This window comes from Tetranychus urticae, chromosome 1 (assembly GCF_039701765.1).
Source record: "Tetranychus urticae isolate SD_2017Ah chromosome 1, NJAU_TeUrti_SD_1.0, whole genome shotgun sequence".
Lineage (NCBI taxonomy): Eukaryota > Metazoa > Arthropoda > Arachnida > Trombidiformes > Tetranychidae > Tetranychus > Tetranychus urticae.
Window position 1 is genome coordinate 418183 of NC_142958.1, and position 27546 is coordinate 445728.

General features: G+C 30.6%; 3 protein-coding genes and 1 long non-coding RNA gene across 5 annotated transcripts; 1 reads left to right on the forward strand and 3 right to left on the reverse strand.

Annotated features, from left to right (window-relative positions):
• Window positions 1-75: 75 nt before the first annotated feature.
• On the reverse strand, window positions 76-2679 carry LOC107370297 (lysosomal phospholipase A and acyltransferase-like). The gene is made up of 4 exons (XM_015938289.3): window positions 2430-2679; window positions 1776-1955; window positions 1172-1546; window positions 76-1036 (listed from the first exon to the last, which is right to left on the reverse strand). The coding sequence occupies exons 1-4, from the start codon at window positions 2452-2454 to the stop codon at window positions 285-287; spliced, it is 1332 nt and encodes a 443-aa protein (XP_015793775.2). The 5' UTR covers window positions 2455-2679; the 3' UTR covers window positions 76-284.
• Window positions 2680-2805: 126 nt separating this feature from the next.
• Ipk1 (Inositol phosphate kinase 1) lies at window positions 2806-7519 on the reverse strand. 2 transcript variants are annotated; one of them, XM_089267385.1, is made up of 8 exons: window positions 7358-7519; window positions 7226-7267; window positions 6973-7141; window positions 6524-6750; window positions 5918-6293; window positions 5058-5169; window positions 4887-4933; window positions 2806-4318 (listed from the first exon to the last, which is right to left on the reverse strand). In XM_089267385.1, the coding sequence occupies exons 1-8, from the start codon at window positions 7445-7447 to the stop codon at window positions 4170-4172; spliced, it is 1212 nt and encodes a 403-aa protein (XP_089123511.1). In that variant the 5' UTR covers window positions 7448-7519; the 3' UTR covers window positions 2806-4169. The 2 variants fall into 2 exon arrangements, with proteins under 2 accessions (XP_089123511.1, XP_015793806.2); XM_015938320.3 differs by lacking the exon at window positions 4887-4933.
• Window positions 7520-11458: 3939 nt separating this feature from the next.
• LOC107370017 (glutamate-gated chloride channel) lies at window positions 11459-26137 on the reverse strand. Its single transcript, XM_015937990.3, has 7 exons — window positions 25578-26137; window positions 23515-23624; window positions 22217-22284; window positions 16610-16916; window positions 15198-15332; window positions 14442-14968; window positions 11459-12923 (listed from the first exon to the last, which is right to left on the reverse strand). The coding sequence occupies exons 1-7, from the start codon at window positions 25658-25660 to the stop codon at window positions 12681-12683; spliced, it is 1473 nt and encodes a 490-aa protein (XP_015793476.1). The 5' UTR covers window positions 25661-26137; the 3' UTR covers window positions 11459-12680.
• On the forward strand, window positions 21820-23164 carry LOC112539694 (uncharacterized). Its single transcript, XR_003083691.2, has 3 exons — window positions 21820-21976; window positions 22119-22316; window positions 22377-23164. It is a non-coding gene; the product is annotated as an uncharacterized LOC112539694 (long non-coding RNA).
• Window positions 26138-27546: the final 1409 nt, after the last annotated feature.

Below are 27546 nucleotides of genomic sequence, written 5' to 3' on the forward strand. Positions count from 1 at the left end.
ACTACCACAGATCTTTCACATTGAAACGCTTTCAGAGTGAAACTAACGGAATGAAAAAGGTACAAACCAGTCAATATTTAGCTTTTTCAATGACACGATTAAAAAGCCAGCTTTTATATTGAAAGATAGATTGCTTAAAATTTAAAGCAATCCACAGATTTATTTAGTCGAGGTCCAGTTTCAGTTTACAATTGTAATGCAAAAATGTTTCATTTTGAATCGACTGTAATTTTATCTTTCAATTAGGCTTTAAGGGATTAGACAATAATTTAAGGAGTGAATATTCATTTTCGATCTACGATAATCTTTCGCAGGAACGCGAGAACAGTTGGATCAGCTAAGATAGATAAATGATCGACTCCATAAATATTGAATGAGTTGAATGATTGAGTTTGCTGTTGCTTCCAACGATTGCATGCTTCTAAAGAACGAATGTTTACAGTTCCATCGCCGTCTCCATAAGTCACTACTTTCGGTGAATGATTAGGGAACAGATCTGGATCATATTCCAAGTATTCCATTGTTTTAATACCAGTGCTATAAAAACAGTCCACTGGTACTCCAGGCGGCGGTAGATCATCTATTAAATGTTCAACATCTAACCACATTTGGTATCCAACAGGAAAATCAATGGTTTCAAAAAATTCTTCATAATTTGCAGTTGAAAAGTTATTTGAGCCAACTTTAATGATAGTCTCAGAGGTCGGCCAAAAATTTTTTTGTGGTAAAAGAAATGCCATGCTAGGGAAGGTTCGTTCATCTCGTCGTACAGTCAACTCAGGAACCACTAAAACACCGAGATTCTCGCCGGTGGCAAATGCTTTCATTGCTTTAACAGCTCCTCCCCAAGGACTTGCTATTGTTATTAATTTCCGTACATAAGTTGACTTCCATTGATCCGTTTGTCTGAGAAGGAAATAGAGTGTCAAAGGACAGCCCATTGAGTGACAAATGATGATACACGGTAAATCATTGTTTGCTCGAGTTGTTTCTTCGATCAATGCCTTTAGGTTTACCAGATAATCAGTCAATTCCCCTAGATTAACATTGAAAGAGGTTGTTAAAACAAGGAACAATTCATTTTATCTTTTGATTCTACTTGCAAATTATCTGCTTTGTAAACAAAAATGAAATGCTTTGACAAACTTGAAGAGAATAAACAAAATCATACTTGGAGATTTCCTGAAGTCATAAGGAGCTCCTCGCAAGTTGATAACTCTTTTATAGCCCAAATTAACCAAATAATTAACCATAACATTGAAATATCCAGTGATGGGCATTTCATGGTTATCAATAAATTCAATTGATCGAGTCTCTCCAAAACCAGGAATTCTTGTTTCCACTCCTGGTGCATTGGCTGTGGTTCTGGTTACATTGTCGTAAACCAATCTCATATTGTCAGTGAAACAATCAATAGCATAAGGTAAAATTTCAGAAAAACTCATCCATAGAGTGTAGTAATTTTTAGTTCGAGATGCACAAAAATGATGGACAACATTGGGCTTGTTCAATTTCGCTTCGATTTGACTTCCACCGTCACCAGGTACTAAATAAAGAAAACATATCTTCAATTAATTATACTATAAAATTGGATTCTATGAATGATAATTAGTAATGTAACAAATCAGAGCACTTAACACGTCTTTGTAAACAATTACAAATATTTAAATGAATAGATGTTAGGGGCATGAAAAATCGATAGAAATGAATTTGGAATCAATTTTGAAATCAAATTAGTAGTGGCAATGACACCAAGTGTTGTTGTTTAAACATACCCAATATAACAGGGAAAAGATCGGGCTTGCTCTTTTTAAAACGATCATATTGATGGTGAATTGAGTTTCTTGATTTTTTTAACCGTTCTGGATGGATTTTATTTGAAATTGAAGATATTCCCATCAAGATGATTATGAAAACCAGAATAGTTATGACCCTCGGCACCATTGGTAAGGGCTCTGTCCACAAGAACAATTATTGAAGCAAAAAAAGTAAAATTAATTTATTTTGATAAGCATCTGGGACACACAACCATTTTCAGATTAATTTGCGATTCCTTTCTAATTTTCAACCATAAAACAGATTAAATCCAGGCGATCATACAAGATAATGTAAGATAAATTCAGCTAAAATTAAGCAACATTCATTGATAGTTAAACAGAATCAAAAGTCAAGTATCAGAAGAAAAATGAAGCTGGTTTATTAATGTTTATTCAAGGGTTAAGTTATTTATGGTTAATTCACAGAGTTAGGCTGGTTAAGGTGTCTTTCCTCTGATGGAAATCAATTATTAAATTCACAAACATTGATTGTTAAATCAACAAAATTAAACAAACAACGAGATTTAAACCGTTCAAAGTTTTTAGATTGAAAAAAGCAAAAGTGGGTAAACAGGTGATTACAATCGATGCATTTTGATGTTTGTTACTTACCTCTGAATATTATGAAAGAGACCATGGATGTTAAAAATTTCAATTACCCAAATATTGAATAAAATACACTGACTGAAAATGAATGCTAAATTCACTGAAACAGAGAAAAAATGTCAAAGAATCTTATCTCCAAAAGAAATCTTTCCGTCTATTTTGCAAAAAATTGAGCTTGGTCGCACAAGATGATGGCCATTGAAGACTAAAAATAACTCTGTGGAGTGAAACAATGATATTCTCAATAGACTTATTTTTATCATATTTATTAAGCTTATTGAAAATTGATAGTTACCAAGTTATCAATGAGATAAGAAGGTTTGTGATTTAGTTTTTGATAAACGGTTCTCTTAAAAAATTAAAGGAATAGACCACAAGAAAGTCAAGTTTGGATATAATTATCTTTTTATATTCTTGGTTTTGTATAACAATATTTTGTTGATGAAATCGTTGGGTTAATCATGATATTTTTAGGAAAATGGTTCAATATAAATTATGATGTTTGATTGATTTGTTTTGAAAACTTTTGATAGAAAAGAATAGATGTTCATTAAAAAGATTATCTGAACGCAGATTGACTGATACAATTTTTAGATGAAAAAAGAAACAATTATGATAACAATGGACATCATTTGGTTTAGTTTTGATTTGAGGTGATCATTTAAAAGTGATAAAGAAAAGGATAGAACAATTTATTTCTAAATAATGCTTAAGAAACAGTTGTATTTAAAACAGTTTTTAGACAATTATCGAGTCTTCACAACACTAAATACAATCGTCTACTCACAGTAAGACATTTCATTTTCTATTTCAGATTTCAATTCTGAAAATTTATAAATTTTACGAACATTTCTCTGCAACTAGTCAGATAAAGATTAACATACAATACATATATAAATATTAAGAGCGCATCAATTAGAGTGCACAATGGCAATCGGGTAATGATATAAATACACTCAAGTGTATTTTAATTTTCCATGAATATCATGAGTTTTTTTCAATTAACAAACATATCAATTGAATGATTTGAAGTGTATACAAAAATGAGAAGATGAACTTTTGTTATCAAATTCAAGGATTCAATAACCAAGAGAAAGACGAAAAAGTATAAAAATTTTTTGTTAGAATTTCATTCTCATTTTGCTTGAAAGTGAAATGAAATTTCAACAGTTTATACTTGATCGATCCAACAGGAGATACAAACTGATGTAAATAGAGGAACTTCACAGGAACTTGAAAAATGTACCCGTTTTGATTTAATCAACAGGTTCATCAGATTCTTAGATTGATTAGATGAAATGCTATTTTTTAATCACTTGAACCATTTAAAACCAGTCTTGTAGATCGATTTTCATCTTTCTCGTAAGTGATCTTTAAAAGCATCAATCAGTTTAAGATCTTTCTTATAGATTTCTGAGATATTTGAAGTTCGTTTCAGATCCAAATCTATTATTGCAATACTAACAGCATAATACGTTTGACTCATTTCATCCATGATAATATGACACTTTTGTGAAGATTTAATGAGTTGTGATTTTTCTTCATTTTCCCGAGCATCTAATGTGATTGGTGAAGATTTTGAAGGCAGAGATGACGATGATGGCGTAGATACTGAAGATGTGGATGGAAATAATGAAGATGGCATTTCTGATGATGATAATGGTGTAAATAATGGGGATAACCTTTGGTTTGGCTTAATTCTTTGCATGGAAATCATGATGGAACAATCTTTAGCCATCATGGAGATCAAATATTCCCAAATTTTACGGAAAAAATAATTTGATTCGGTTTCATTATTACTTCGCTCAGGAGATCCCAATGAAGATGGAAAAAAATGATCAACTTCTCCAAGAGAATCCGAATAGTTATCCAATAAAATGGCCAACTCAGGTGCCCTGTGATTCAAAGAGATGAAAAATAAAATTAGATACCAAGAACGATAGTTTCAGAATCACTCTGAGCCAAATACAATTGTTGTACAACACTTGGAACAGAAATGAGTAGCTATGATTACTTGCAACACAGTCCGGAATTTGATCTAAATTAATTTTGGACAAATGTCAAAAATGAAAAAATGGCAATAACACTGAAAATAAGATTATGATTTTTCGTAAGCTTTAATTATTTTCCTATCAAAAGCCCTTAGAAAAACTTACGTGCCTAATATCATGTATTGACAGGGTTAGCCAATATTTGACTTGATTCAATCAGATAGATTGTTCCAAGATAGTGAAATAGAACAAATTGGGAAACTGAATTTAGCTTCAAGTATTACCACCTAGGCTCTGCATTAAATCTCAAGATTTTTATCTTTTAGAAATTCAAAAAACATAAATTTGGCAGCCATTAAAATCATGCTGTCGGTAGAGCTTAGTAAACTGTTTTTTTCAATAAATTTAAGTCAAGGGAAAGTCATGATGATGTTGATGATGTAGATGATGACAGTAAGAAGTAAGAACTAACAATGATTAAGTAAACAAGACCAATGTTGAGTCAATAAGTAAGACTGTCTGAAGAAAGCAAAAATTAAAAGTAGTTAGGGAAACTGAACTGCAATCAAACGTGTTTTCGTCACTTTCAAGTTTGTTTTGATGAAGTAGATTCTGTGATGTCAACTACTTCATGGAAACTTACGTTTGTTTTAAATGGTTGAGCATGGTTAAAGCTTTGAATGAACCAATAGTATCCAGCTTCTGTAGCTTTAATACAGTCTCTAAAACACATTTTCGTCGTAGCTCGTGGTCTCCTGTAAAAATGAATAAATATAATTAATTAATATAACCAGAGCTGCTTTTATTGAGATCAAGATAATTTTGCGAGAATAGACACGATTTATTTATTTGACTCTTTGCATTAAAGCTTCAGATAATTATTCAGCATTTGGTGAGGGGGAGTACTGGTAAAACTCATTGGATTCTGGCTAAATCATAAAAGAGGATGAAATGAGGAAATAGAAGTTTCCAAAGACAAAATATAGAATCAAAAATGATGACGGCGAGAATAATGAGAAAGATTTTCAATAAAGTATTTCCAGGAGACGAGAAATATTAAATATACAGAAAGCATAAAACAATGAAAATGTTAGAGATATCAACTAGTCAAGTAAATACAAAGAGCAAGCAACTTGAAATCATAATGTGATACTGATTCAACATTCTGTAAACAGAAAATAACGTCATTGCTAGAATTATAATAGTGTTTGCAATTAAAGACAATAAAGAAAGGATTTTGCTTGAAATGTTGCTCATCAATCAACAAGTTTCAGAAAAGGGCAAGTGACTAATGAAAGAATGGAACAATTTAAATTACAAATCAACCAAATATGCATTAACTGGAATAAAATAGTCAACATTAAGGAGACGCGGGAAAGGGGAGAAGTTGAAGATTACTAGAACGAGCTAAGGATACTAAAATACGATCGGTCTGAACTAACAAAATGCAACTTCGGTAATTTTTTCGTGCTTTCTCTAACTTTATTAGAGCTGTATAATTACCTTGACAAGGGAAATCACAATTAGCTGTTTTGTGATAGGAACAAAGATGAAGTTTGTCATCGAGAATGTTAAGATCGTCGACCAAAGTTTGCGAAGAGTTTTCGAAGGGCAATGTTAAAGCCTTGATTAATAGAGAAGACAGTACTTTTTCAGATCTTTGATCCAAATCACCGTCAGCAATGAATCCAGCCAGTAAAGAGTCAAGATCAGTCTGATTGCCATCACTATACATTAGCTCGGAATCACGGAAAATTCGGAAATTGTTTTGCGGCGTTTGGAGTAAGTTTTTAATGGCATTTATCATTCTAGAGTGACATCCAGAGAAGAGATCGAGAGGACAATAATGACTCTCTTCCTTTAAGGGCATGGTTTTGAGCTGTAAATTTTGAAGGAAATGGCGGTTAGTAAAATGTGATTGAAAGTGAGATAAGTTTAAGGGTTAAAATGGGGAATCCTGGTATTTGTTAACACTAAAGAGTTGAGTTTTTATAAGGAAATAGTCCAATCTAATTAAGCTCAAGATAAAGCATTTCAGACATAATAAAAAGTAAGTAGGAAGAGAGAATATACGATGATATCAAATAAGGGAACAGTAATTAAACTTACTTTGAATGCTTGTTTTAATGCGAACCGGCAAACTCTTGCAGCAATAGGTTTTTCCTCTCCTAAATGATATAATAGAGGTGGGAAGCCTTGTTTGGGTTTGATTTCGACACTTATCACAGGTCCAGTTAAATAGGGTTGAAGACTTGGTTCATTGGGAATACAACAGTAATCATTTAATAGTAGCGCCCATGACTCTTGATTTGGAATCACTTTGAATATACGATAATCTAAAGAAAAAAACAAAAAACCAGAAATGGAATTTAGAACAAAAATCTATAAAAGTTCATCACATGATTGAAATTGAATGGTTCACATTCTGATAAAACCAAAATAATCCATAGCATATACATAAACATATGTAAACATATTGTCATTCATTCAAATTTTCGACCAAGTTTCTCTTGTCATAATAGCAAATGTCATAAATTAATAAAAACATTGTTACTTACTTGGTCTTGATTGATTACACAATTTATTAATCAACGAAATATCTTCTTGGGAGACAAGTACAAGTTTAGGCTCATCAAACATGGCTTCGTTTATCAACCTTTTGAGTATCATCTTGGCAAACCATATGTGGTGTAGCAATTTAGCTTTCATATGATTCCGGCAGATTATCTAAGATTTAGATACAATGTATTGAGAATGGTAGCATGGTAAGAATTGAAAATTGGTTAATAAAATAATAAAACAGAAATTTACCTGATCAAACGGATACTTAGGGAAGCGAAGCACTTTACCAGTCTAGATTAAAGGTGAAAGATAGATCATTAAAATTACTGGTTAAGATTACATCATCGAATATGGTAAAGTCAATCAATAGGATAAACATACATTTTTAAGAGCGATGACAAGAGTAACATTGCCCTCACCACGATAGGCAATCATCTCCTCATTAAGCACAATGGTTTCAGGATGTTTCATGTTGAACAACAAAACCTCACAAACGAGGCCAATACAACTAGATTTTTATATCAAAATGTCTCTTTTTCCAGGAAAAAATGTTGAATGAAACCTCGTTCAAGAAAAAAAGTGTTATAAGAATGAGCAATCATAGATGGCTCTGTTTTCATGTCACAATATATTAAATGGTTTCTTGACAGAAATGAAATCAATTTCACTGATTTTCAACAATTATTATCCATTTAAATTGTTAATAACGTACTTAAGTCAATCTACTCATTTTCATCAAGGTCAAGTATTCAGTCTTGTTGACACACCAATAAAGATTACAATAATGAGCTCAACCATTATTATTATAACCAAATCTAGATGGCGTTTGATTGTTTTTTGCTCAACTCCCTTCAATAAATGATTAACCTTTTGAGGTGAAATCAAAGTAACAATAAAAAACAACTATTAGCAATTAAGTAATACTGTCAATAAATTGACTCGAAGTTATAATTACTACATAATATTCTGTTTACCTTCATCTTATTTATCAGCACCAGAATCATTGTTTGCTCACTTAATTGAATTTTTGTCACAAGATTCGAGATTACAGCAGACTCGAAGCATCAATTGTCACATGTCGCAATAAAAAGCTAGATTTTATTTGTGTTGATTGACAGTAAAACAAATATCAATCAATAAATGATTTTCACCCAATTTTTGAAATACGCGCCTTAATGTAGAAAATTGTTTCTCTGTTTGTTTTCTGTGGATTGCTTTTAAATTTATGAACATCTCACATTAATTTCAAATGGAGTTCATGAATGATAATAATTAAGAACCAACCTGAAGAAACAAAAATTTTAAATGTCACATTTAAAACAGCGAAATTGTAAAAATCACTATCATTTGAGAAAATCTTCATCAATAGATGGCGCATCGAATTGTTACGTTTGCCTCAAGTTGAAGAGTTCAACTTAATCTTGAATTTTTATCTGGCGAATCCATTCCTAGATATTCTCTCCCTTTCACCAGACCTCGCGAAAATGAGGAAGTTGCATGGTTAGAATTGGGATAAAAGTGTATAGTTTTGTTATTCATGATGCGAATAATTGGTTATCATAAAAAGCTGAGAACACAAATGTCCTTTTCTAAACCGAAATTGGTTCATTGCATTTCAAAGGATTTAACTGCAAAGTAAATATAATCTTAAATTTCAACTCGCGTCACCTTTTACAACTTGATTTTTTCGATATTTCAATCTGAATTCCATATTCAATGCTTTATTCAATAATATTTATTTGGAGCAAGCGTCTGAAGAATCAACTCTTTGTAAAGTTATCTCAGTGAAAATTGCAATTTTTACCTTAAAACATTATCACTAGCAGTGAATCACTACTATGGACGTAACAGTCAGATTTATGAATCAAATAAGATTTTGTCTTCTATCAAAATAACCCCAGTTTAACTTTCACAAGTCTGTAAGAATCGACTGGCTATCGACGCTACCAATTTGTCTGTATACTCGAGAAAGTCCAGCTAAAAGTTAATCATTCGATTATACATAATCATTTAGACCACGGACAGATATAAAATTTCAAAGTTAAGCCGTTCCAAAATTTTGGATGAGACTTTTACCATTTAGTACCTTGCAACGAGTAACTAAGGTAAGTTTATATTCTTATGATTTTTGCTAGCGTTATGTGTTAACTTTAATTAAGTTTTCATCAAGTTAACTTAAAAAAATACCATTTACAGTAAAACCTCTCAAAGGTTATGAGAAATTGAACTCACCCATCTAGCGGATTTGACGTTTAACCCGGCTTAAGAGTACGTTTTTAATAAATGAATGCTTAGTGCGATAGGCATTCCTCTGAATGGCTAGACCGCTCACAACCTTGGAGAGGTTTTACTGTAGTTCACTTTGTGACTACCGAGTTCGTCTTGAATCAATTTGCTCTAATTATTAGCATTGTTTATAACCGGCGTTTCTGCCATTTTACGTCTCCATGCAAGCATAACTCACGAACGGTTTGTGCTCAGACTTTATGAGCTTTAGCAGATTGAAAAACGTAAGTTCGAAAACTTAAGGTCAATCAAGGTCAATCAAGGTCAATCCATTATTTGATCGATTGAAAGGTCACTTTCTGATCTTGTTAAAAATTTTCAAGATCGGCCAGTATTTGTTAGATATTAACAACATGTGCATGCATTTAAAAATTTTGTACTATTAGAAATTGAACTTGCAATGCCAATTAGAGGTCTGATAACCGATTGACCTTGGTTGACCTTGAGAGTTCGAATGGTTCTTCATGTGGTTAAAATGGTCCACCATCTCAAAGATTATGTCACAAAGATCCCTTTACCCTTCGTTCATTAGTTTATTTGAAAAAATTATTCCCTAATTCAAAGTCTATTTTCATAATTCATTACGGCAGAGCTGTAGTTCATTCCAGCATTCCCCGTGATTCTGTCTTTAACTATGAAAAACTAATTGACAAACCTGGTGGCATATCGCTTTCCTAATCGTAAAGATCTACTGATCAATTTATTGAATCGATAAATGTTGAAGCCTCGAGCAATTGGTTGGTTGGCCATATACCGACGGATGTTGTCCGTGATATGGCCTAAGTTGCGCCAATGTTATCCGTTTTGGGTTATGATTCAGCAGCTTATCCAACCGTTCATGCTTTTGATCTACAGTCTATCAAGAATTTTGTCAAATGAAAGATTCTCGGATGGATTCTCCACAAAAAAATTTAGCAACCTATTTTTCGCTTTCTCCTGTATAATTGCTGCATAAAGGATTTAACTGCATAGTAAAACATAATAAAATTCAAGGCTATTCAGCCTTATTTACTTTTACGTTTCATTCAATATCTAAAGAATTTAACATGCTAGGGTTTTTATATTTGAACGGTATGCTTTTGAGAATTGAAGTACAATTTTTCTGAAGTTTCAAGCTCATTCAAGGTCATTCGTTTATTTGACCTCTTAACGACTTCTGAAGGTTATTTTTAAATAGCAAACATTTTGCCGCTTTGAAAAATGTTTGGCATAAGAAGTCAACAATCTTCCCTGAAAAGGTACACAAGCTTATTTGAAGCGAAAAGGCTTCATGAACGATATCTTCATATCACTTGCTTTTGGTGCTTTGCAGAGATGAACTTATAGTGATGAAAGTATGCGCTATTTAGAAATAACCTTCAGGAGTTGTTTAGAGGTCAAATAAACGAATGACTTTGAAACGACAGAAAAATTTTTACCTCAAATTATTACCACTAGTTGTGATTCTACTATGCATTGTAGCTCATGTGTTCTTTCCCTTGAACGTTCCTTTAATGCAAAAACTAGGCTTTGAAAACGACTACGTTTGAGATTGATTTGTTGATTGTCATAAGATACGATTAATAGCTAGTATGTCAAAATTTCTTTTCGCGACTGTATAGTCACTATTGACTTTGAAACCTAATACATACAAGACAATCATAGATTTAAAATAAGATCAACTTGGTAATGGCTTATGAAAATGGTGAAAACTCGGTTGTCTGGTTAAGTGATTAATTATGATGGCTTCTCGATATTCGTCTTCGCTCATGTAACTTTTGATAATCAATTTTATTTTGCCTTTTATTTTTTTTGCCACACAAACTTCGATTAATCATTAGTTTGACTAAACAATATTTTGAATGCCATTGTAATATTGTATTGCAATTTATTCATTGTTTTTCAATCTGACACTAGTATCTTCCTGCATTGATTGAGATTTCAGGCTATTTAGGTTATACGGTCTACATAAACTGATGTAACAGGCACAATGACAATCAGTGACTTCGCAGTATCTCTGACTTTCCTGCAATTAAAGCATTCATTTCATAAACGCTGAAGTTGCTACTTTCGTTGACTTTTCGTTTCTCTCGCAGCATTTCCCTTCAGTATGGATGACAACAACAATTAAACTAATTATTCAGTTTTTGAAATGAGAAGTGCGAAGGAAAAAGCATGTAAATTAATGGATGAACTGAGTATGTTTGAAAAGCTGAATAACATTTGAACTTACAATTTAATTTGATGGGTTGTCAACTGAGAAACAAACTCGAATGATGATAATTAATTGTTGAGGGAGAAAAGGAAGAAAAACAATGATAATTTTAACAATGATTAATGTTTTGCTAATGGACTTGAAGGCTTGATAAAAGTAAAATGAATTGGTAAAAAAAGAGTGGAAAAATTGAGATTTTTTCAAAATTCATTGGAAATGTGTTGCACCGGATTCAATAATCAACGTTTTTGTGACTTACTTGATCTATTATTTTTGGGTTAATAGAAACGGGACAGAAATAGATCGCTAGATTTATCACAATTGTGTACAATTAAATATCAATACAAAGCCAAGAGTCAGAATTGTGGATGACAAGAGATTGAGTTGGTGAAAAGAGTAATTTACATACAAATTTTAAAGGCAGTGATTAATAATACTTTGTCATGATTAGTATTATTTATACAGATAAACATTGACAATGATTGACACACAAAAAAAGATTGTTAAAGATACAACAAAGGTAATAACGGAATGAACATTAACAATTTTCAATGTCAAAATGATTGTCAATTTTGTAAATGTTCAACTGGGTTTTTATATTTAGATATATAAATAATAGTACAATATACTAAAAAGTAGTGATGAATATAATCATTATTAAATTCATTGTTCATTCCTTTCTTGCTCCATTTACCATCAATCTTGTAGGTTATTCAGATTCTGGTTGCTCTCTGTGTTTTCCAGTATAATATATAACATAAATACATCTTACATGTTTATCGTTATAAATAATGTGATTCAATTCAATCTTAACCATCTCTGAATATTGAAAGACATAATCAGCTTAACAAACATCTCAATCTTCCTTATAATCATCATTATCAACCTTTCAGACCTAATGATGAACCATTTATTTCACTGCTTTCCTTTCACCCTGTGTGAACCATATTTTTTAATGCAAGCTTTTGGCTTTTGTTATCAGCTTTTGGAGTGTCCTCTTTGTGTCCTCTGATGAATTAAGTCAACAATTGAAATTACATTGTTACATAATCCATATTAAATATAGCTATTAACCATGCTTCAATCTGAAAGGCCTTTGGTTGTGGTCATCTCTATTTATGAGGTTGTCCAAAAATAAATTTGTGGCAGCAATGAAATGGGCAAAATAGGTAAGACAGGAGTGAGTAGCTTTTGGCGATTTACATGGATATTTAGTCCAATCACTTAATTTTCACTGGTTTGGAGTTCATCGATAAAAAGATAGGTAATCCAATAGACAAGGTTGAACAATGCAAACATGGTCGGGAAGAGGATCCGTGAAAGAACGTCAATTCGCTTGGATCGAGTTGGAAATTTTCTTAACCATTTTAACCATACTGTTAAATCATCACTGGGATCGTCTTCAGTTTCATCGGATTGATTAAAATTTCCCCTTCTACCTGGACAAACTTTCCTTTTGGTTGGTTTCTGGATGAGCGATAAAGAAATGAAATTAATTAATCAATTGAATGGTAAATTGAATGTTGGCAGGAAAAATAATGTAAGGTTTTCATGATAATCAAATGAAAGTCAGTCTTCACAAAAGCTAATTGCTGTGATTAACCTTTCTAAGTTGTATTTTTACTGTTACTATTATTGTTGCACTTTTTATGAGTACATCTCTGTGTGTAACTCAACAGCTGACTTCAATTAAATCTAATTTGGCAGTTTGATTGTTATGTGTTGGTTGTGATAAAAGTTGGTTATTGTTAACAAATATATTGTATCAATCAATTGACAATAGAAAAGAGTTAACAGTTGAAAGATGAAGATGAAAAAGCAAGAAACTGTATTGAATAAAGTTGCTCATGTTGAAGCTAAATGTCAATATTCATTTGATGTTTACCCTTCTCGACCTTTCTTCTGTATTATTATGTGTTTAATGTAACAGTCGACGAATATCAACATTTTCATGATAGATTTCCTGAGTTACATTGAACATAAAGACCACCTTTTATGAAGCTCACAATAAAAACACAAGGAAAGTTAATGAACAGATGAAGAGGATAAGAGGTGAAGTGCTCGAAAAAAAAGATAGAAATTATAATTAGAAAAGGAAAAATGCCTGTTGATTTGTGATGATAGTTTGGTTGGAAATGATAAAGATGAGTGTTTTTCTGGGTTTCCAGTTGATATTAGAGTTTTTTAATCATCTGAATTAATAAAAAAGTTGCTATTTCAGATGGAATAGTCCTAAAAAAAGATTTAAGGGTTTATTGTATTAATAGGAGTGATCGTGAGAAAATGGAAAGCAACTTTCAGGAGCAAGATAAAAAAGATGTTGATGATAATGATGAAGGAGTGAAGATATTTAGTATTTCGACGAACCTTTTTCATCTTCATTCTTATCGTCCTCAGCCTCATCAGTTAAACCCTATACTTGAAAGCAGAATAAGTGGTTTATAATCGATAAACAGAGTCATTTTGAGTAACCCTAAAATAGAAATACTATTGGAAATACTTTTTCTCTTGTTCCTCTTCCTGTGAAATGATTAGTGGGTTGATTGTTACTATCACTTTGTTATTACAAATTCAATTTTCACAGACAATCCCTGAGATCAACTGATTCTCTGAAATTTCTTAAAAGAGCAGAAGAAATGGAAAAGATTTCAAAATATTCCTTTTGATGAGAAATTATCATCACTTTATCTAGTTCAGTTCAGTTTGTTTTTCATTTTTTTCACTTGACTTGTTGAATAAAAGTCAATTTAGTTAAATTTGTGATGAAAAAAGAGAATAAAATGAAACATTTTCCATTCAGTCCTTTTCAATACTAAAAAGAATCTGATAAATACATAAATATTCAAATTTGCAAGAATATTTTGTGTAATCTCAATGAATAACATTTTCTACTAACGAGTGAGTTTGTTTCAAGATAATACTCATTATACTTGACTGTCAAATGATAATGATGAAAATGCCTGTTGAAGGAAAAGGCCTGATTACCATTCCAAAAAGCATGTTGGCCTCGCAATTGCCTAATGGATCACGAATACTTATAGGCATCTTAGGTGGGTTTAGAAGTAAATTCTTGGGCATTTTGGTGAAAGATGATGATAAGGCTCCTGATGATGTTGACGATGACGTTGTTGTAGGAATTGGGATTGAATTTGCTGGAATTGCAGTATTAGCTGAGGTTACACTTGATTGAGAATCACATCGAGAAACATAATTAACCAAAGCGAATTCCAGCAAAGCTCCAAAAACAAAAGTTAAACAGCATTCCGTCCAAACATCGACTGCTTTAATGTAACTAACTGGTGGCAAGGAAGCATTAATTCCTGAAATTTGAGTTGCCATAGTGAGTAACGTGGTTACACCTAATGAAACTCTAGCTGGAATAGCATTTGGATCCAACCAGAATGAAACCCACGAAACGATGACCAACATTATACAAGGAATGTAGATGTGGATCAAATAGTAACTGAATTCCCTTTTGAAGATAAGGTTTACTTTGATACAACTGTATGACCCTAAACAGGAGACAATGTAAATTAATTTCAAATCAGCAAAATTTTGTCATCGTTAAATCTAATCATCTACATTCCACATTCGTATTGACTATCATTGATACCATAATAAGCTAATATAATGCTATGCAAGTCAACACGTAAATGTTATAATGAAAAAATTGCAACCTTGTTAACTTAGAAAGGTTAACAGTTGCAATTGTTGTGAAATATTAATAATTGACAAACTTACCTGTGTTCGTTGCGCTTGTACAATACTGTGTTTGAAATCTTTGTAGTGTAAATCTTGGAAGGTGTAAATTTTTGGTTACTTGAACAGGATCACCCTCCTTCCATTGAAATATTAAATCCTCCGTTGTATAACCATCTAAATGAGTAAATTGAAAGATAAATTAGCAACATTACAGTTGATTAATAATAGTTCCAATAGCTAAATCCAAGTTAAAACTATTGTCAATGACAATTGAATTTAGAAAGTCGGTGTAACAGTAAAAGTTATTTTTTGAAATGCAAGGTTTCAAAAAGCTAAATGAACGAAAGTAACTAAAGTGCTATTCTTACTCATAATGCGTAAGAATAGCCAACATTATGACAAAATTTTATATTTATTTTGATTCGAAGTTAATTAATTTAATTCTTATCTTTAAATTATTAGTTGAAAACATCTAAGACTTGAGAATAAATTATATATGCAATATTTGTAATTAATTAATTAAAATCAATTTGCTAGAGACATTTTAAGTTTTAATTATTCCGCTATCTTCGTTACCCCGACAACCCTTTTTTTAGAGAAGCAATTAACGTGAATCGATTGTTATTTTGAACAATGTTTGATTTTTGATAAACTCAAATCTTTATTTTTAATTAATGTTGTTAATACTGTTTTCTGGTAATTGTTCAGCAATTCGCTCATTAAGTAGCCTAGTTTTAATGGTTGATTTGTTTCTTGTACGATTTCAACCTTAAACCTCTTAAATTAGTGTACAAAACTTGTGACATTCAATTGGACATTGATTTCTTCTCACTGGAGATTAAAGATTGATTCAGAATCAAATATCAAACAGCTATGTTCGTTTTCATCTTTAAATTATTTCTATGTCACAATTAACCTCTTAGAAGATTCTTTGTTGGATGTTCTTGCTTAAGGTAAGGAAAAAACTAGAGGTAGGATTTACTCTATCTTTTGTATAGCAAACTGAGTAACTTTTACTAACTGCAATTGATATTTTATTCACATTCAGATTACTTGGAATACCGATATCAAAACTCGAAGGTTTCATCTTTACTTATCAATCTCATATTTCATAGATAATTGGTACTGATTTTCAAACAAAAGCAAGTTTAATTTAATCACTGCAGACTGAAAAAGATCTATCCTTTCATGTGATACTGCAATTTTAATCATTAGTCGGCCTGATTTTTGTTCAAATCCAACAAGTTGTCATAACAATTCAATTTAAAAATTCAATTTTTTCAGATCAATGTGATTGGAAAGATATGAGATCTACTACCAGTTGAATCAAATCAACAATTTTATCTGGTTATTTCATCAATCGATATTAAAAAAGCTAGACGATATAAGCTGAACCCGGGAAACAATGGATGAAATGAATAAACTGTGAAACAAGTGGCTTTTCAACTTACATGATGCCATTGAGATGGTACAAGTTTGAAGATCAAGTGGATAATACTTTAAATCCATAGGACAGGCAAGGACTAATGAAATTCTTATGGAATAAAGAACTTCTCCATTTGGATAGATTCTCAATAATACATTAGGCATAATAATGTCATGAAAGTGTCCTTCCTTTTCGTTTCGAAAAAAAAGATCTGGTTTCCAGATGCGATTTGGATCCGTTAAAGTTAAATATCTAATTTGACCGACCATATCATTATAAGCCAATCTATCATCTCGCCATTGTTCACGAAAAGTTATCTGAGCTGAGTATTCCTGAGAAAATCCAAAAGGATGGAAAGAACCAAAGAAAGAGGAAAAGTCAATTGATTAATGAAAAATTGAACGATACCTACAATAAAGCCAGGGAATGATCAAGATGACTTGTACTTGTTTGATTGAGAACTGATGTTAAACAGTAGAATCAAGTAAAGAAATTTATTGATTCCTCTGTGTTTGATAAAGTTAACATTTCCCTTTGTATTGTCAATTTGTCAATGCTAATATTTGAAATGCTTATATTGTGAAAACAGAATCAAATTTGTTTGTGAATCGCTCGGAACGACGTTGAAAAACGTGAAGTAGGAACCAAACCAATAGACGATAAAAGAAACAGATGAGATGAAAAGACAAAAATGAATCAAAAACTAGAGGAGTAATAGTTATTATCTGAATAGCTAATTAAATTCTTATGGGAATCGAGTTTCAGTACATTATGATATAATATGATTTATTACTTACCTTAGATTCATGAATAATATTTTTCTTTGCTGATTAATTTCATTCAAGTTTCTCATTTGTATAAACAAGAGCATATAATGTCAAGCAAAAAAGCAAGAAATGATATAATTAAATTGTATTCTTATCTAATGTATGATGAGAAAGTACAAAAGGAAACATCAATTAATTTAACTGTTATCAGAGTATTTTGGATCAAATAACAATTATTTAAATGTTTAATCATAAAACTTGGAAATGATTTTTTTCACTCGATTCCGTAACAAGCAGAAATCAAACTCAGGATTTGCATTCAATTTTCATTGTCATACAATTTTGTCAACCTTTCACTTGATTGTAAACCTTATGTTGATCTCACGTTTTGGCAGTTCAATTTTTTGTGTCGTTTCTTTCAATTTCATGTAAACATTGAAAACATAATCATCATGTTTTGGGTTTGTTGACACAAAAAAGCCATAAAAAGGAACCAGAAAAGATGTTTAGTCTTATATTTAGATATTTAATATAAGGTTGCTTTAAATACTGACGTTTACTTGTTTACCAAACCAAATGAAACTGTTTTCAGCTAAATCAGCAAGAAAATTGTCTTAAAAATAAAAATCGATTTTCAAATTTCATTCCATTGTCTTTATTGATATAATCAATATCAACTTCAACAATCGGATTAACCTTAAATTGATTAGTTTATAACAACATTAATGTGAACATAATTGAATAAATAATAAATCCTTTGGATTGATTACAAAATTTCAATGAATTGGGTCAACATCAAACTGAAATGACCATTAGATTCAAGTAGTCAGACTTGATTGTCTAAATTAATAAATTAAATTAAATAATATAAATGCTAATTGAGTCAACTAAATTGTAACATTTCAAATTGATAATCTAATTAAAACATGTAACCCTTTTGATTCACAAATGCGCCATCAATAATATTCTGCTGTCAATGCAAATGGCAATGACGTTTCTATCTGAATTCAAGTATCATTATAAATCAAGGTTTAAATTACAATTATTTAAAAGAGCAAATTGAACAAAATTAGTTTGATTTACATTAAAATGGGTTCATTTTAGTTCATATCTGACTGCAATGCATTTTTAATGCTCATGTTAACTTGAGGATGAGAAGGCAATGAGAAAAGTCTGTGAAATTAAGTCAATTTGTCATTAATGAATTATTAAATTGATGGAAATCAGGAAATGTGGTATTTCATAGAAACTTAATTGAGTGGCAACAATAAACTTCATGAATTAAGTTTGTACACTTTGAGTTCGTACAGTTTAAGTCGTTAATTACAGTAATCTCTTGAGTTTTTGGATTTTCGTTACATCCACCATCAAGATGAACTTGAGGGGAAAATGAGAAAATCAAAAACCTAAACACTTTAATAACTCCCTTGTAGCCTCTATGCTCTTCCACCCACAGGGGATCATCAAAGTGTTTTAACTGTTACAACCCTAGAACATTTAGAACATTTTTATCGATTCAATCTGTCCACGGAAAAGTTTGGTTTGTCGATTGCATTTAAACTTGTAACGGCATTAAATAACCAACAGTGAATAATTGATTCTCATATGCAACCTGTGCAGAAGTATTTCTAAAGAGTAGACGCATTTGCACCTGACTAAAGCAAACAGTTGTAAACCTTTAGCTTAAACGCTAATCCAATTACTATTTATAAAGATTTTTTTCTCAAAATCAGCCAGTGGCTTTATGAAAATCTTGCAAGAATATTTAGAATTCAGACAGAAAGCATCAGAACAAAAATTCAAACAGAATCATTCATCTTTTTGTATCCAAGATGAAGTATTGAAATCGCAAAAAATGGTCTTTTACATGTTGCTAATGATTGTCTTTATGATTTTAAGAAAGAAAGTAGTAACGGTCTTCAGTGAAGATGTAGCTCCTGTCATTGTGCTTAGAGTTAAATAAATTTCATAGTTCTCGCCACGAATCTGAATTTCAATTATTTTTAAATTTCATAATGAATCACATCAATCGTGTTGGTTCACAGCTTATAGTATTTTGAAGTACTCACAGTTTAGTGAAACAGTTTTTAATCAAATTGTTTAATTAAATACTAACAGAGACTTAACAGACTTTTTAGCATCAAAGTTAAACATTAAGTTAAGTTGAAAATCAGTATGTGCAGAAATGCGAAAAAGTCTAAGAAATTAATTCAATTTGAAATATTCATAAATGAATTATTGAAATGATGCAAATCAAACCAATGATATTTCAATGTCAATACGCGTTTCAAAAGGCTATTCTTTGATTTAACTGAATAAAGTTGTAAAATGATTTGACTGTTAGATATTGAAATGAATTTCAACAGTGAAATGGTGAAAACAAAACAAGAAAAAAAGATGAAGAATGAAAATGAAAAACTTTTGATAAATTTGAGCCTCAATTCAGCTGATATTTCATGGTTTCCTCGGTTGACAATGTGAACAATATTCAGCCAAAAAGCATTTTACTTTTTGTTCAACTTACTTTTCCCCTTGCTTCTCTGTACTTTTACTCACTTCCCTACCTTATCCCTAATTATCCAGGTACAGTCACCGGAGTCTCACAAAAATGTGAACTATTTTTTTCTTTACTCGTAAAAAAGGTTGATAAAAGCTTTTAACGATTACTTGTTACATCAAGAATAAATAGAAAAGCAGAAACTGTTCCAAGATGGAATTGAAAATCAAAAGTTGAATTGAAATGAAATTGAAACATTTTTCAGGTTCACCCAAAGCTGTGAAAATAATCAATTATTATTATCAAAAGTTGTCAATGGATCAACAGTTTAATTGTTGAGGTTAAGCTCAATGTTTTTTAGTTTTTGTTCAAACAAATACTGAATCTTTAATGTTCATCATTTCAAATGGAAATATTTTCAGGTCAAGTTTTTTTACCAAAAATTTAATGTTCTATTCTCATTAATTATTTTGACTGTTTCATTGCATTAGCATTGCATGAAAATTGATAAATTTGATTGTTGAAAAGCAAAGTTTGAGTTTTCATCAGATGTTTCAATCTGAATCTCAAGTTAATGGTTCTGGTAAAAGGTTACGGATTTGAAGTAAAGCTATTAGATTAGTGAAAACACATTAGACGATAACTCATGGAATCAAATTGAATTTGAAATGCAAAATGACATCTTTCACTTCATCTTGTCTTTTAATATTACGGATCATTTTATTTACCTTTTATACGTTTACCAACCAAGTTTTTGGATATTTTGTCAGACTTTGTCTTTTGATGTGCATTTCAAGAGGCTGCTTTTACTGTCTAGTTTAATTTAACAGATGATAACATTTCCCAGGTAATCAGTTTTTAACCTTAATTTTAAACTTTCCCATTTCAACATTTGTATCAGATAATGAAAATTGAAGGAAACAACAAGGAAAACAATGGAATGCTTTTCAACATTTGGGTCATTTTTTGTCACTTCTGTACTCGATTGCTCTACTTTCCAATCATTTCTTAATCAACATCAGGAAATAAACTTGAATTGAACAGAGAAAAGGATAACTTTGACATTTTCAATAACAGTTTCAGCTGTTAACCTTTTTCTCAGCTTCACTCCAACAGTTGTTCAAGAAATGAAGAAAAAGCTTAATGTAAATAACATTAAGAATTACTTATTATTACTGATGATTATTTCAATCATTTTATGGTCAATTTGTGTGGTCAAAATTGTACTTAACTTGGTAATATTTAAAGTGCTTTGTGTATGTCTGTTGTCTCATGATGAACAATTGATGCATTTTAAGGTGAATGTTGAGTGTTTTGAGTTGACATTTTTCATGTCAAAGGGAATCTTATTTAGACTTTCTTGTCAACATTTCATGTAAAGTATCGAAAGTAGCAAATTATTGTTGTTACTAACCAATGTTGACACTTTGTATTCATTTGTATACATCAATGATAAACCTTTTCATTGTTTCCACAGGGTAAAATTAAAGGTCAATATGTGAAGAGGTAAAAATGTTGTCAAGTGAAAAAACATTTTAATACATTACATGACATTTAAATGTATAATCTCAGTACCTTTTCAAGTTGAACTTGAATGAAAACTGGGCGAAAAAATACACTGAATATCAATTGTAAATGCTTTTTCAAGTAGCAAAATATTATTCAAAGGGAAACTCGAGTTTTCTCAGATGTTTTTAACACCATTTCTCGGTGACTTTTGGACTATTTTTAATGAAATTCAAGTGCACAGTGTACTGAACACAAAGCTTCTGCTCAATTTCAAGTTTTAATCCAAATTTTATGCTTGGTTGGATAAACAAATTCAAATAATAATTTTGAACAGTTTTTTTTAATTAAAAGTCGCGCTTTGGCAAATTATTCAAAAGGTTTGACTCTTTTTTATCGTCTGACTAATATTGGATAATACTTGGTTAACCAGGCTTTGTTTTTGTTTAAGTGATCAAATCTAATTTTTATTAGTAAATCTGAGTGTTTTTAATTCAATTTATCTTCTGAATAATGTCTACTTAACATGGAAGGGATTCATTCAACAAGTCTCTCATTTTAAATACAAGTGTTCAGGTTAAGCCCGCTGTTGAGTGAGAATTACTGTTTGTCTCTATTAAATGTATGGTGGTCATCATGTTAAAGTGGTTATTTTTGTGTTCTATTACAAATTAATCCTGTGGGATAATATTAATCATCTGACCCTTGGCTATGATTATATGTGATACAATATTAACAACACCATGCTTTTGTTTAATTTTTAGGTCTTAATCAAACTGATGGATCAAATTATCTTTACGTGAACTGTACATGAAAAAGGGATCATCGATTGGACTTTAGAGTAATTAGAAATTGAACTTACCATATCGAGATCACTGATTTCACTGATGCTTCGTATTAGTATGTTGACATTAACATAACAAGGTCCATCTTGTCCAAAAATCGAGATAAAGATAAAAAAGGTAAAGAAAAACAGAAACAAAACGATGAAATTTTTAATGCTTTTTTGTTTTTATTTTCAGAATCACATCTTCAATTCGATTGTAATAAACAGATGATGGAAATGGGTTTTCTCAAATTAGACATCATAATCGCCTGAAAATAACAGCCATTATCAGCATGCTCATCCTGTAATAATGCAAATTTGATTGATTCATTCCATTATCATCAACTGTAATGATCAATTCTCAATACACTTTCATTATCTTGTTAAATTCATCATTTAATGGAGTACAAGTAGGAGAAGAAATACGTTTCTCACCAAGTCACGCAAAGTACAATCTGATATTGAGCTTGAAGCTGTTCAATATGCTTCTTAAAACATTGCTTTTCTCAAGTTTCTAAAGTCTAACAAGTTACTCTTTCTACTCTCTCAGCGCATAATTTAAATACATCGAAATGAAAATTCATGGTTTAAATTATGACTATTTTAAGCAAAAACTCTTGTTTATTTGACAGATTGGATGAACTGTATTTTCGCTTTGATTGAAACTTTTGTGAACAAGACAAGACAATGCTTACCCTGTTGAGTTAACCAATTATCATAAATTTTCTTTTCCTTTTCTAATAATAATTAGCTAAAAGGCGGAATCTCTATGAATAGATGTTTGAAGATTTCGTACCGTTTCTTTGGTAACGTTGCATTACAAGGATTATTGTATAAATATTGGACAATAGTACAGATGATTATGACATTATATGACATCATCTTTTGCTAGTTAAATATGATAAATATTGTTGCTGCCCAAGGCATTTTCATTCAAATATCTATTCACTTTTTTAAAGTATTATAACAGTTACTTTATCTGAATTCACTTTCCATTACTTATTTTTCAGTGCATAATGTCATACAGTTGAAGCAGTTTTTATAACGACTAGGAAAAAGACATTAAAGCAAGATACCTGAAAAAATAATGTGTTTGTTTTCCTAGTCAATTGACTATTTAGATTGATAAATGATGGCTACTCTGTTGACCAGTTGACTTTTTCAAAGCAGTAAGCTTTATACCTTTTCATTTGCAAATGAAAAGATCAAACTTGAAAGTCAATCCAATTGAATAAATCATTCACCTTTTACATTTTAGTTAACCCAAAACATTTACAGTTTAAATCATTACTGAGGTTTATTTCAATCAAAATAATGAACATTGATTAACTCACCTTTATCCGAAGTTGTATTACCTCTCGGCCTAATACGACTATCATAGTTACCATTTCCAATAGTTTGGTCCAAAATGCGTCTCTCGATAGTTCTTAAGCTCTCCAAACAGCTGAAGATCAAGATGACAGATGCCAATGAAGACAGAAGAGGAAATTAAGAGGAATCAATATCTTTTTATCATTTAAATTTCATTTTCAAGTGAGTTATAATGGGTTGAAAATGGGTAAACATTGAAAAATTAATGATCTTTCAGACATGAGCTTTTATTAATTGATCAAAGTGGTTGATCCAATTGATATTTTACCTCTAATCAGTGCTATCATAATCAATAATTAACTCTTACTTTTGTCTATCAATAATTTAAACTACAAAATGTTTACCTTATAACACATATTCAGTTGATAAACTCAACAGTTGAATAATGTAGATGTATGATGATATTGTATTACTCGAAACAAAACGCAATCTTTAAAACATGAACATAATGAAATGTTATTAGATTTGGAAACAAATAAAGAGGTTGTGATAAAATATATATTACAATAAATTTATGATTTAACTTAATGTTTCAATACTGAATCAATAATGACGATTACATGGAAACACGACACTGAAAACGGTTTCAATGGCCTTTAATTTTTTTCCGCTCGTTTTATTTTACTTCATACTTTGTCGCAATATTTGACAAGAAAAGTGTAAACAATCCAAATATTTACAATATTATTATTACAATTGAAAGTTATTATTATGTAATGTTACAATAACATGAAATACAATTTTCATCATTATTATTGTTTTCAGGGAATCCATTTGGTGAAAAAAACTGGTTAAAAGGTATCAACTCTGAACAAGACAACCAACCTTAACCTTTACAGAAGCAAAACCATTTTCATTGTTTCACATTTGAATGATCAGTTTACCGGTTTTAACCTAAAATAGTAATGTTTAACCTTTCAAATGTGATTTATTTTTGGGTTGAAATTGAATTCAATTTTCTGATTAAATATCGCCGTTCTCTTATCACAATGAATGGATCGAATGATTGAATTTGTCTTGAAAATAATATAAAAATGTTGTCATTAAAATAACTTAATGAAAAAAATCAATGAAAATGATAATTGTCTTTTAGTTGTTTATTTTGGGTAAACTTGAACAGGTTTTCTGGTTCAATGGGTAAAACAAGCTTTCAATTATTGTTACCAAATGAAGCAAAAAATGGTTAAATCTTTTACCTTTTATTTAGGTGAGGGTTTGATGAGTTCAAACAATCAGTCAAAGAGAGTTGATTAAATTTACAAATGTGAACCACAAACAAGTGAATCAGTGTATTGCTTCAAATAAATGTCTTAAATCTAACAAAAAATTGCAACCAATATATTTGTTTTCAATGTATACTTACAGGGAATGAAAAGTGTCTTAATTATTTTCATTGATAGATTAGTGAACAATCAAGAAACTAATTAATATTGATAGTCATGAAACTATGTGATGAAGGAAAAAAGAGTGAAACAAAGCAAACAATAAAGTTGATTGTTACCAGGAAAATGAACTCAAATATTGATCCATTTTCATTATTGCTTCAAATCATTATTGCTTTTCAATAAACTTGCTTAAAGCTGATAATAGTTAATCATCTTCAGATGATCAACTTAATTCTGAATCATCTCATTGCCTAAGATTTAACTTGTTGATTCATTACTGTCAACTTATCATGGAAACTTGAATATTATGATTATCCGTTGTAATCATTATTGACTTTAAAGCATTTCTCATTGAAATGCATTCCCTTATCAACTCTTCATTGTTATGGTTGATGGATAAATTAAAATGGATTGATTGATAGACAAAATAAAGAGTTTAATCAAATTTGATTCCTCAACAATTGGCAGGTTAAACAAAAGCTGACAATTTATGTTTCACTTTGCAATTTAATTACCATCAAAATGGCCTGAAATTAAATTCTTATCAGTTAATTTATCAGAAAAGGTCGATTGTCTCGCTGAATAGGGATTGTTAAGGCAAAGAATAATGAATAATTAGAAATAATTTAATTGTAACTTACAAGATTAACTTGAAACCGGTGAATATGAACAGAATGGGATAAAATGTTGAAACAAGGTTGATCCTTATTGGAACAGTTTCCATAGGAAATAACTTTGAAGCAATCAGATTAAATGAAATGTAGTTTAAAACAGAGAATCAGTGATAATTTGAAAGAATCAGTTGATTGTGAAAATAATTTCATTGATGAAACTGACGAAACGATTTGCTTTACTTCAATTCATTTGCAATCCAAAGGGATGTCACAATATGTTAACAGGTTTATCCTGGCTTTTAGAAACTCAAATTCACCATTAATATATGATTGAAAGTTGATGTCTTTTCATGTGCAAATCTAATGGTTGCACTTGCAATGATTGCTGATTTGATTGGTTCAAATTAAACTCACAAATGTACAAAAACTTATTTCCCAGTATTTGAGTTGACAAATGTTCAAGCAGTGTGAATATCAAGAGATGAACTGAATAACTGTTGAATGAGACGCAGAAAAGGATAATGATGATGACTGGGAGTAACTACAGGGAATTGAGAGGAAACTTGTTTCAACTATCAAAGTAAATATGAAAATGGTTGTGATTCTGGGAAAGGAAGGCGACACAAGAAGGAGATTCACAATAATGATGAAAAGATGCGCACAGAAAAGAACAGAATCAACAGTGATTTATCAGATTCTTCATCTTCACCACTTTCATCTCAATCATCTTCAATCCCTTCTTCATCAACTTCACCATTTACGTTTCTCTATTTGGATTCAATTTTCCATTGTTTTATCGTTTATCAGCTTTACCAACCTTTTAATCGTAAGTCATTAATCAACTATTAAGGTTCATTAATGTTTCTCAGGTTAATCAATTTATTTTTCATCGCTGAGTTTCACTCCTTTAAGGCCTATTACGCCATTGAAACATCTCAATCTAATGTTGTCTTTTGACCATTTTTCCGATTCTATCGTTATTTTATTGTTAACCTGTAAATGTTGGATTGCGATTTGGTATTTTGAAGCACAATTTCACAATAATATTGTTGTAATTGGAATAAAGAGAAAATTGAATTGAATTTCAGGTTTAATTTAATGAATAAAACGCATTTGCTATTCACTTTTCCCTATTAATTTCATCTCGCCTTTGTTTGTGTTATATTTTATACTTTTAAGTTTTGTTATTACATTTTTATAAACATAATACATACAAAAGAAACCCTTTTTTGTAACAATTTAAAGTAATTTGAGATTGACTAGTAAATTGTCTATCATTGGTGATGTGAATATAAAAATATGTGAAAAAATTTTCATCAAAATTCAATTGCATTGTTACTCGACAAAAACATTTGATAAGCTTGTACTGAATAGGCAATTTTGATGGTCTTTTGTGCTTTTTTCATCTTTACACTATTTCAACCCATTTCAACTGTTAATGTCAATATGTTATTTAATCAAGAAAATGTTTAATTTACGTTACATGGATTTCAACAATTGTGAAAAGCGAAACAATTAAACCATTAAAAAAGTGAAATGAAATTCAACATTTTTTGCTCGATGCTTTTGTTCACTTCAACAATACAATCCTCTGTATGTGTTAACCCATACCTTGAGTTTCATTTTAAATTGACAATCTTTCATAATTGTTACTTCATTCATTGTATTGTTATTGCATTATTATCAACCATTGACAGTTATTTTGAGCTTTTACAATCTAGGGAAAGGTTAATCATTATTAGATCATTAGATGAGCCTGTGAATGAAACAAATACTGTAAAATGGGAAAAGGAAATGAGCTTGTATTATATTTTTAATAATTTGCCTTAGGTTGTATTTTGATTGTTACCTGTTTAGTATTAGGTATTTACAGGGCTTTTTACATTCTGTTGATTCATCAAATAGTTTCCTTCTCTTCCTATTAAAACCCTATTTACTTCCACTTGACTATTTAATTTACCTTTCAACCGGTTACAGTTTATAGTTGACTGAGTTA